General features: G+C 48.9%; 1 protein-coding gene across 1 annotated transcript; it reads right to left on the bottom strand.

The window, feature by feature from the left end:
• Positions 1–1284: 1284 nt before the first annotated feature.
• On the bottom strand, positions 1285–2576 carry MC3R (melanocortin 3 receptor; the record flags this gene model as incomplete). The annotated part of the gene is made up of 1 exon (XM_081033794.1): positions 1285–2576. The coding sequence occupies exon 1, from the start codon at positions 2239–2241 to the stop codon at positions 1285–1287; it is 957 nt and encodes a 318-aa protein (XP_080889920.1). The 5' UTR covers positions 2242–2576.
• Positions 2577–11550: the final 8974 nt, after the last annotated feature.

Genomic DNA, 11550 nt, shown 5'->3' on the forward strand with positions numbered 1-11550 from the left:
AGAAACACCCCCGCCCATAGATACCAGCACAAGAAAAACACACAATTGTACGCCAAAGATACAACATAATAGAAGAATTTGGGGGGGAGAGCGGAAGTGTGTGAGAAGAGGCAGAAATCACAACCTGAAGTTGTCAGGGTAGGAAAGGGTCTGATGGACGCATGCAGCAGTGACACACAGTGCTAGTCAGTGAGCTCGCCCTACGCTCACGGGAATGAAGTGCTTTCCTTGATAAGGTGCAGACATGGGTAACTTTACCTCCATGACGAGCGAAAGGAGCAGTCATCCAAAAAAATTCTCTTTCCTGGATAACATTCAGGAAACCATGTGACAGAGAGCAAAAACAACTTCCAAGAAACCACATGCATTTCCAGAATTGCTCAAGCTCTCTGCAACTACACTAAAACAATTTCTCGAGACACACGCCCTGCCAGCCACGATTCCCTCTCTTGTTTTAAAGACAGAAAAGGAATACTAGGAGAAAAGCCTTTGTTAAAATTGGGAAATCTATACCTTAAAGTAGTAGCAAGGTGCTAAATATTTTGTACACAGGTATGTTCTGAATTTCCAAAGTACTTCATCTCCTTTTCATTAGAATTTTGAAAGCTGCCTTCTATTTCCTGCATAAAGCACAACAGCAGCAGCAGCAGCAGGACAAACAGAAGCGGGTTACATTTTGATGCTCTTTTTCAGGCAGAGGCTGAGGAGGGGTACAGGGTGGGGGGAGAAGCAGAGGGGCAGCAACATTCATGGCTTCTTTCACCAAGAGTTCCTTGTTTGGGGGGCACTGTTTTTACTGCAAATGGAGTAACAGAATAGACACTGAGTGTCTCATGAAATAAGGGCAAAGCCATCTGAGCAGCTGGCGGCGAGGCCCGGGGAGGTGGACCAGGTTTGCCTGCGAGAGCGTGGAGCCACCGTGCTGTTAACGAGAAGCCTTCAGTGGGGTCTGACCCGAGGCCAGGAAGCAGGAGAGCAGGCAGGCAGCGGGAACCCTGCGGGCGTGGAAGCGCGTGCAGACAGCGCCCGGAGCAGCCCTCCGGGGTCTCTCCCGGGACCACCGGAATTGGGGAAATCAGTTTGTGGCTCACCCAGCCTGAGTCCTTTCAGAGCGCCTGTCCCACCAAAGGCGGTGCACGCTGAGAAACACACGGCACGCACCGTCGTGGCCGCTGCCACGTTTTCCCACCTTCCACCCCCCCCCCACTTCCGTCTGAACCCGGGGCTGGGTGGAGGGTCAGCAGCGCGCAGACAGTGCCCACGCCCCCCCGCGGCCCTGGCGTCCTACCCCACGCTCGCGCCGTGGCAGCCGCACAGGATCTCCCGGAAGGTGTTGCGCAGCTCCGGGCTGCGGAAGGCGTAGATGACGGGGTCGATGACCGAGTTGCACATGATGAGCACCAGGTAGGTGTTGAAGTGGGCCGTGTAGCAGACGCAGTGCGGGTCCGCGGGGCAGGCGATGATGAGCACGAGGTGCAGGAAGAAGGGCGCCCAGCACACCACGAACACGCCCAGCAGGATGGTGATGGTGACGGCGCCCTTCAGGCACGAGTGGTGCTGCGGCGCCGCCCCGGCGGCCGGGGGCAGGGCGGCGATGCGCTTGGCGTGCAGCCGCGCGAACAGGAGCATGTGCACGTAGAGCGTGCCCATGGCGAGCAGCATGGCGAAGAACATGGTGATGAGGCACACGATCACCATCTTGCTCTCGGAGTACACGATGAACAGCACGCCGCACACGCCGCAGCACAGCCACACGGCGGCGATGAGCGCCAGCGCCTTGCGCACCGTCATGATGCTGTGGTAGCGCAGCGCGTAGAAGATGGTGACGTACCTGTCCACGGCGATGGCCAGCAGGTTGCAGATGGACGCCACCAGGGAGATGCAGATCATGGAGTCGAAGAGGTTGTCCATGTGCTGGACGAACCGGTCCTCGAAGGTCAGGTAGGCGCTGTTGACGATGGCGATGACGATGGTCTCCAGGGCGTTGGACACGCTCACCAGCATGTCCGCCACCGCCAGGCTGCAGAGGAAGAAGTACATGGGCGAGTGCAGGTTGCTGTTCCTGACCACAGCCAGGATGACCAGCACGTTCTCCAGCAGGCTGGCGATGCCCAGCGCCAGGAAGACCTCAGGCTTGACGAAGATCTGCTCGCAGAACCCGCTCGCGCTGCGGTTGCTGGAGGAAGGGGCCCCGAGGGGCTCCGAGCCGTTAGCCGAGGGCGGGCAGCACGAGGCGTTCATCCCGGACACCCAGGCTGGGGCTCCAGCCGCGTCCGGAGGCTGCTGCTGCTGCTGCTGCTGCTTCCGGGAAAGGAGAAGACCTGCCTCCTGGCGCCCGGTGCAGATGCTTGTCCAGGCTCCACTTCGACTTTGTTCTCCCCGGAATGAAAGGCTGCAGACAGAGCGAGGCCCAGGCCCCTTGGAGACACACAGACAACTTTCCTCTGCTTCTCCAACACAAGCAGTTGTGTAGATGTGCTTGTCTGCCGTCTTCCTTCTCTCTCCTTTACCTGGTACCTCTTCTCACATCCCCACTTGGGAGCAGCAAACCTGCCACCGGTTGCTACAGTTACGGCTGTTTTCTTAGCAAGACAGGGGATGTGCCTGTTGGCAGAAGTAAGGGGTGAGCACTCAGTTTTCAGAGACTGGCTGCAGGCAAACAACTCCTACTTCATCTTCAGCGCCGTGAAATGACCACTGAGCGCCAGGCGCCTCGGACTGGCAGCAGGTCCTGGTCCCCAGGGCGCCAGCAGGGAGATTAAACAGCGTGCTGGCACCCTCTGCAGGCCAGACGGCTCATCTGTGGGCAGGCTTGGCTGAGCAACTTTTGTCCGGGAAATTGCCACAGGCATCCGTTCATCCTTTTACTCCCCCAGTCATTCATTTTTTAAGCAAACATTTACTGAGCCCCTACTATGTGTCAGGTCTCTGCTGGGTGCATTATATAGATAGTGGTGAGCAAGACAGACACGTCATCCCTCCTTCCCCCCCCCTGCCCCAAACTCAGACTCTGGGGTGGGAGATGAGAAATCACGGAATTGTATTTCAGTGTGATGAATGCTTGAGTCAGGGAAGGCCAGGGGGCTGGGGGAGTATAGAGCCGGCGGCCCTAAACTGAATGGTCAAGGAGAGTTCTTGGAGGAAGGAACATCTAAGCTTTGAAAGAAGAATAAGCCATGTCCAGTGGTGAGGTGGGGGCTGCGGTTGGAGGAGGGTTCCAGGCAGAGGAATAACATGCCCACAATTCAGAGACAAAAAGCAGTCGTTTCTCACTCACCCTGGCTGTGGGAACCATCTGTAGGATGTGGGTACAGAGATCCCACCTGGCCTCTGGCATCAGCATCACGCAGGGCATGTGTGTGTTCAACTTTGACAGGTGAGCAAAGGCATCGCCAGGGCTTTGATCAACTGAAAAGCAAGCTTGGTGTTTCTGAAGAACTGAAAGTAGTTTTCTCTGGTCAGTGTGAAGTTTGGATTTACAGTTTGAGAAATGAGGTTGCAGAGGTTTTGGTTTGTTTGTTTTGTCTTGTTTTTAAAGGTGAGAAGTGCCTGGATCCTGAAGGACGGTATCCTGAAAGCGGTGGGGGTGCTGTGGAAAGAAGAGTTTTAAGTAGGGCAGGGATGTGATGGGGTCTGCATTTAGAAAGAGTTCTGGTTGCAGGCTGCAGACTGGATTGGGCGGGGAGGGTGAGGAGCCAGGGGGGGCAAGTGCTATGAAGAGCCAGGGCAAGATGATGGTGGCCTGAAGCGAGGAGGTGACCTCGGGGCCCTGGGAGGAGCAGACAGATAAGTAGGAGGTGGCATCACGGCCATTTGAGAGTGGTTGGATTTGAGGCTGGAGTGAATGGCCAGGGAACACCCCCACTTCCTTCTTAAGTGGAGGGTGGAGCTTCCCCTTGAGGTGGAAAACGTAAAAGGCAGACTTTAGCAGTTGACTTTACTGCTTGGTTCATATCAGGTTTATGCTGCACACGTGGTTCATGTAAATTCTGGGAACAGAGCATGCGTGCGTGCGCGCGCGCGCACACACACACACACACACACACACACACTCCACATGGATTAATGACCCATCTCATTATCATCTAACTATGTGAGTATGTGTGTGTTTGTATGTATGAGATAGAAGAAATATGCGTATGGAAATAGAAGAAAATTTAGAATATTTATAAAACTTCAGAGAGGGGAGGTCTTCTGAACAAGATGGGCAACCCAAAATTTAGTGCGGACACGCACCACAGCAAAGTCAAACGGGAAGGAAACATTTGCCACAGGCAAAGGTTACTGTCTCTTATATACGAAGACTAGTTCCACATGAATACAAAAAAGATGAATTGCCTCTGAGAAACATGGGCCAAAGATATAAATAGAAATTCACTGAAGAGGAAATGCAAATGGCTAATAAACATACGAAAAGATGTTCAACCTTCCCGGATGTCAAGGAAATGAAAATCAAAGCAGGACTGCAATACCATTTCCCCCAGTTAGGTTGACAAGAATTAAAAAGATGTCAAATTCTGGAGAGAAGATTGGGAGAAGAACATTCTCAGGCATTCCTAATGATTGTGACTAGTTTCACCATTCGGCAGTTAGTACTACAATAAACATTGCACCTGGCTATGAATCTCAGGCTGCACTGAGGGGCGTGACAAATGCCACTTGTGTTTATTTTCAACAGAGCAACTTAATTTCTGATGCTAAACCAAGCCATTTTCCAGGTTGGGGAAAAACACAATCTTAGTCTTTCTGGAGGGTTCTCCTCACCCTCAGGGTCACCTCCAGAAGTGTGTTTATAGCGTCTTGGTCTGTGGTTTCAGGGGCACTGCTCTTACCTGAACCTCTAAGACGGCTCGGCGTTTTCCCTGCTTTGTGCTGGACATGGACCATTTTTCTCTGTTTCCACCCTCTGATTCTGTGCACCCTTTACAGAGAGCACCTGGGGCCTGGCACTTCAAACCCCCGTCCTCAGAGTGCCCTCGTTGTCAGTGAGTGTAGATTTGCTCTCTAAATGCTACTCCCCACTTACCTAGGGAAGTAGCACAGAGGCAGGATGACTTTTTAATCAAATCTTCTATAAATGAATAAGGCTCTATTAATAACAATTGCAAGACATGACAATCTCCGTCAGTGTTTACCGTATGCTGTTGGCACATGTGTGTGTGTGTCTGTTTTGAATCTGATACAATAAACCATAACAAGGAGATTCTTATCCTGAGAGATAATCGACCTGGATATTCTCTGCCCAAAAAGCCCTTCTCTAATTTTGGGTCTGGCGTATTCCTCTTGTCCTTCAAATCCCAGCTCAGATGTGAACTATTTTTACAATGTTCCTCAAATTTCATGTACCAGTTTATTCCTTTTCCTTCAACTTCCACCCCCACACCCCCTCCCTCGCGACCCGACAGAGTTCAGCATTGTTTCCTCATGCTCGTGACATGTAGAATGCGACCTAATTAGAAGTCACATCCCATGCCACTTAAAGGGGTCAGCATTGTCCAGAGGTCACATTAGAAACAATGATTAGATTTCATCATTGCTCCTAATTGTTTCTGAGGAGGAGATGCCTATTACCTCTGTCCTCACCCCTGAAATCAAGGACACCTTGATTTCAGCCGCCTCTTACTAGACAGTTCCCTGTGGGTTCAGCTTCAAACCACTCTGCCAGGTCCCAAGATGAGGGCTGCACCCACATTCTGGCCCAGGATCTTCCCTGATGTAGGGGTGGGGAGGTGGCCCCCCTAGCTTGATAAGATTCAGCCTTGGAAGTGAGGGGGAGTAAACACCATCTGGGGCAACCCTCATCTAATAAAAGCTGGAGCCAGTGGGTTTATCCTCCAGCCTGTCTTTCAGGTGGACAACCAGAGATGCCTTGTATGCCGCCCTGACGTCCTGTGAAATTGAGCCCTCATCGCTGACAGCCGCAACCTTGACGACATGTCTTTTTATTGGCTTTTCCTCCTCACTCATCTCATTCTCCATTTACTGTCCTAGACTTTTTATCATTATCTTAGCGTAAGTATCTTTCTACTTATAAAGAACGTTGATGTAACACGGAGTGCCGTGCTCATCCATCTCGTATGTACCACGTCTCTTGCTCACACCGCTGTCTCATGGGCTGGCTTTCATCTCCTGTTGTTTTGTACAGTAACACGCTGTGAGCAGTAGGCTAGGCCGCGTGGCCTCGGTGTGGCCAAAGGACAAAATTGCCTAAGGATGTATCTCTCAGATGTATCCCTATCACTGAGTGGTGCATGATTGTGCTTGGTTTAAGTCACTAAAAGTTTGGGTCTTTTGTAGCAGCACTGCAGACTATTCCCTGACTAATACACAACGAACTGTTGTATGTGTAATGATGCAATTTTATTTTCCCCACTGGAAAGATGGTGGAAGATGAAGTTTTTCTTTCATCTACCCACTCTTTAGACCATCATGGAGTGGCATCTACATGCCGGGCACCATGCTAGGGGTTGGGGCGACAGCGATGAACAAGGCACAGTTTCCGCCTTCATGGAGCTCAGAGTCTGGCTGGAAAGATGGAGGTGATGTGGGAGCCCGGCGATAGAGCTATAAGGAGAATATCAGGGGAGCACTGGGAAGGAATATGTCGCCAGGCGTGGCTTATTATGGAAATGCTTAGGCTCTAAGGCACGTGGCATCACATGTGTCTTATTTGGCCAATATGTAGAGAACCTGCATGTGGCTGGCGCAAAATGACCAAACAGTAAACCTGCAAGAGGCTGCACGTGTGGGGGAGGATTTACATGGTAAACTAGAAAGTATCCAGGAAGCAATGACTTGGGCACTTCTGGGGTCCTTGGAAGAGGATGGACAGGCTTCCATTCCTGCCGAAAGCTGTGGAGGCTGTGTGGCTCCTTCCTTCTCAAACTGCAGAGGCTTCTTCCCAGGAAGCTTACTGGCTCTACAGGTGGGGAAGAACCTCTGGCAATGAATCTGAAATGGTTTTAATGAAAACAAAACAGGGATTTACTTTTTGTCTCATGTCATGGAAATTTCAGGGGTTTTATATATTCAGGCTGGGTTTAAGGCTCCATGAAGGTAACAAGGACCCAGGGTGCATTAGCTCACGCTGCCATAACAAAATACCATAAACTGGATGGCTTGAACAATGAAATTATTTTGGTGGCTGGGACGTCCAAGACCAAGGTCTGGCAGGGTTCACTTTCTTCCTAGGTTGCAGATGTGGCTCCTCGCTGTTTCCTCACACAGAGAGTAAGCTGCCAGTAGCTCTAGACCATGCTCTGAGTTCAAGTCCAGCAGAAAGCTGTGAGGGCCTCTCTCTCAGCAGGTGCAAGACTCCCAGATCACACCTTTCTGAATCTGATTGGACCCAGGGCACATCCCTGAGCCAATCTCTGTGGATGGGGATGCAATGCCTGAGTCGTGCTTCACTCTGGAGCCGGAAGGAAGTAAGACAGACCTGAATCCTGTGAACGGAGAGTAAAGGGTGATCCCTGCCCCCCACCCTGAGGAAAACGTGGTTCTGTCCCCTGATGATGCTGGACATCAGACCCAATCCAGGTTCACTACAATAATGAAAACAAGTAATCAACTGACTTTATGCTTTTCTCACTGTGTCAACTAGACAGGGGTTCTAGGAGAATCGAAGAGGGGGGTGAATGACCAAATGGCTCACAGACAGAATCGTGTTTGGACTGCAAGGAAATGATAGAATTTTCTGGGAGGTTGAGGGCAGATCGGATGACTTGTGGCTTTTTCTGGTTTTGGAAATCAGCTTTGTGACAGTTTAGCTGTATGATTTCGCACTGGACTACAGCTTTTGTGGCCTCAGTTTCCTCATGTATAAAATGGGTATAATTATAGTGCCTAGTTCATGGGGTTGTTATGTTTAAATGACTTCACTGACATATTCTCAAGCAGCAATGTCTGTCTATAAAATTTCCTATTATGAATCCAGAAGACTTTCAGTTCCTCCCTTGGTCTGACGCCGAACAGGTGGCATGTAAGGCCCAAGAGTAGGAGGTACAGGCGCTAACACATTTGGCAAGCAAGGATTGTCTACTGGTGTGAGGTCATAGGGAAGTACAGGGCCAGATCTTGGGGTAAGATACAGAGTAAAATGTGGAACGCTGCAAGAATTTGCATGTCATCCTTGTGCAGGGGCCAGGCTAATTTTGTCTATTATTCCAATTTTAGTCTATGTGCTGCCGAAGTGAGCACTGGAGAGGAAGTAATTTAAGGATACCTAAGAATATGTTGTATCCCTAATTCTTGGAAATGTGTGTGGCACTCAACAAATATTTGTTGAATGGATGAATGTGAATGCATGTGCAAAGGGAGCACAGACTTGAAATATTACTGCATGTTCTGGCCCTGTGTTGGTATCAAAAGAATTCAGAAGAGATCCCCACTTTCTCCGTGTGAGGTCTTTGTAAAAAAGATGTCTGACTGTGTGCTGCTGACTGGAATGCGCTTCCAGACTCTTTCCCAGTAGTCTGCAGCTGCTTTCTCCCTGTCTGTTTTGGGACACACCGGTCCCAGATGTGTGAGTAGAAAGGAGGACTGTTTACCTGCCTAGGAAAAAGCCCATTATGAGTAGTTTTGGACCTGATTGCCTTTCTAAAGTGGTAGCCAGAATTAGAAACACATAGGTGGCCATTTTCCTAAGTGAAAACCAAGCAAAATAATCTGTGTTTCAAAGTGCCCAGGTGATAGGGGTGTCCTGCTTTCCTAATGCATTTCGGTATTTTGAGCTTTCTCTAAACAAAGACAATTGGTGTTTTGAAAGCTAACAGGCAGGGGTGGATAGACACAGGAACAGCGGTGGGCGTCAGAATGCCCTCCCTCCTGTCAGTGTACAGGACACGTGAGGGTGCTTGTGGACGTGTGTCCTGGCCACATGTCTGAGACACGCCTTTAGCTCAGCTTGGAGCCCACAATTTCCAGGGCTCGAGGCCATGTGACTAGGTACAGTATGGTTGCCCTGCACTTTGGCAAGGACGAATCAGTGGTCTTGGCAGGACTGGCCAGGTCCCCCCACATGTGTTTGAAGGAAGCTATTGTGGACGTTCAATGAGATAGATAAGTCTCGGGTTGGAATATAGTAGGTACAATAAGTGCTGGCTTTCACTACAGTCGCTCTCTGTTAGGGTGAGTTCTGTTACAGGTAACGGAAAACGACTGCCCTGTAAGATGTGGGGGTTTGTTTTTGTCACATATTATGATGTCTGGAGGTAGATGGTGGCTGTTTGGTTATAGGTTCAGCAGTTTCAGGGTTACTGTCGCTACAGCTCTCTTGATGTTTTTCTCATGTATATTACCTGATGGTCACAAGATGGCAGCAGCTCCAGATGTCACGTCTATGACAGGAAGAAAATGGAAGGCATTGGGATTTGTCCCCCTTCTTGAAGAAAGAAACACCTTTCTTCACAAATGTCCCTCTATCCCCCCAATAGAATTCAGGTTATGCCTCAGTGGCAAGAGCTGGGTTACAAGCTCTACCCTAGCTGCAAGGAAGGCTGGGAAATTTTAGGATAAAGGCTTGTATGATTGATCATCTGTTTAAAAATTTTAATTTTTCAATTACAGTTGACATACAATATTATATTAGTTTCAGGTGTAGAGCGCAATCATTAGACATTTATGTAACATAGGAAGTGATCACCCCAATAAATCTAGTGCCACCTGACACCATACATAGTTATAACAATAGTAGTGACTATATTCCCTATTCTACACTTTGCATCCCGATGACTATTTTGTAACTATCAATTTGTATTCTTAATCCCTTCCTTCCCTTCACCCATCCCCAACCACTCTCCCATCTGGCAACCATCAAAATGTTCTCTGCATCTAGGAGTTTATTTGTTTTGTTTGTTTGTTTATTTTTGTCTTTTAGATTCCACATACAGGTAAAATCATATGGTATTTGTCTTTCTCTGTCTGACTTATTTCACTCAGCACAATACCCTGTAGGTCCACCCATGTTGTTGCAGATGGCAAGATTTCATTGTTTTTTATGGCTGAGTAATGTCCCATTGTATATATACCACTTCTTTATCCATTCATCTGTTGGTGAACACTCAGGTTGCTTCCCTATCTTGGCTACTGTAAATAACGCTGCAATGAACGTATAGATGCACATCTCTTTTTGAATTAGTGTTTTGAGTTTCTTCGAATCAATACCCAGAAGTGGAATTACTGGGACCCTTCCTTGTCTCTTGTTATAGCTTTTGTTTTAAAGTCTATTTGTCTGGGGTATTGCTACCCCAGCGTTTTTTCATTTCCATTTTCATGAAATATGTTTTTCCATCCCTTTACTTTCAGTCTGTGTGTGTCTTTTGATCGGAAGTGAGTCTCTTGTAGGCAGTATTTGTAAGAGTCTGGTTTCTTATTCATTCAGCCTTCCTATGTCTTTTGATTGGAACGTTTAATCTATTTACATTCAAAGTAACTGTTGATAGATATGTAGTTATTGCCATTTTATTATTCGTATTTCCCTTCTCCTTCTTCTTCCTCTTCATGAAGTTATGGGAACTTCTCTCCCTAGCACTGGAACCCTGGGCTGGGGAGCCTGGTGTGGGTCTGGGACCCCTCACTCCTCAGGGGGCACCTCTACAGCCAAGATATCCCTCCTGATTTTTAACTGATACATGTGGATATGGAACTAGCCTGTTTTGTGTTTCTGTCCCCTCTTACCAACCTTGAGGTGGCTTCTTCTGTATGTCCTTTGTAGGACTTCTATTCAGCTAGATTTCAGGCAATTCTCAATGACGGTTGTTCTGTAGTTTAGTTGTAATTTTGAGGTGGTTGTGGGAGGAGACTAGTCCAGCGTTTACCTACTCGGCTATCTTGACCAGGAGCCATGTGATGGATCATCTTGAACATATTATCTCCCCATCGTCACCCCAACAAAGATGTCACAGCTTGAGTTCTCCAGAAGCAGATGCTGAGATAGAGTTGGGCATGGAGGATGTTTATTAGGGATTAACACCTATGGAAGGGAAGGGGAGAAAGCAGGATTGGGCAGAAGAAGAAGTTGAACTGCAGTGTAGGCCTGACAAGCCCACCTTGGGGAGCTCTGGAGCATGTATGATCCATCAAAGTCTTCCATGTTGGGCTGGAATGGCTGGGCCTTTATACCCACCATGTGGTCAGTTATTGGATATGGGCCGGGCAGGAACAGGTGATCATCCTAGGAAAGATGAATGGGGGTCTGCAGCTCAGACAAATCCTGAAGGAACTATTGCTGGAGGCTTTTTGTTGTCAGTGGAGCAAGTCCTTTGAAGAGAGGCCTGGGTGGTGTAGCTCCTTGTTCATCCCCAAAGAAGACGGGGACATGTGCCGATACAGAGATGTCATCGGCTGATATTGACAGGTGTTTCCATTGTGTGCACCCAGGAACTGAGTTTTACAGCGTGGTAGATATTGTGGGAGAGCAGTTGAGGAGATATTTGTGGTCCTGGTGCCCCCCATCAAGTGATACATAATGGCCGCCTACATGGGGGCGCTGACCACAACACCTCCTGTGACTAAAGTACCAGGTTAGGTCCGTGCTTGTCTGGAAGCTCG

The sequence above is a fragment of the Rhinolophus hipposideros genome (genome assembly GCF_964194185.1).
Source record: "Rhinolophus hipposideros genome assembly, chromosome: 22".
NCBI classification, from domain to species: domain Eukaryota; kingdom Metazoa; phylum Chordata; class Mammalia; order Chiroptera; family Rhinolophidae; genus Rhinolophus; species Rhinolophus hipposideros.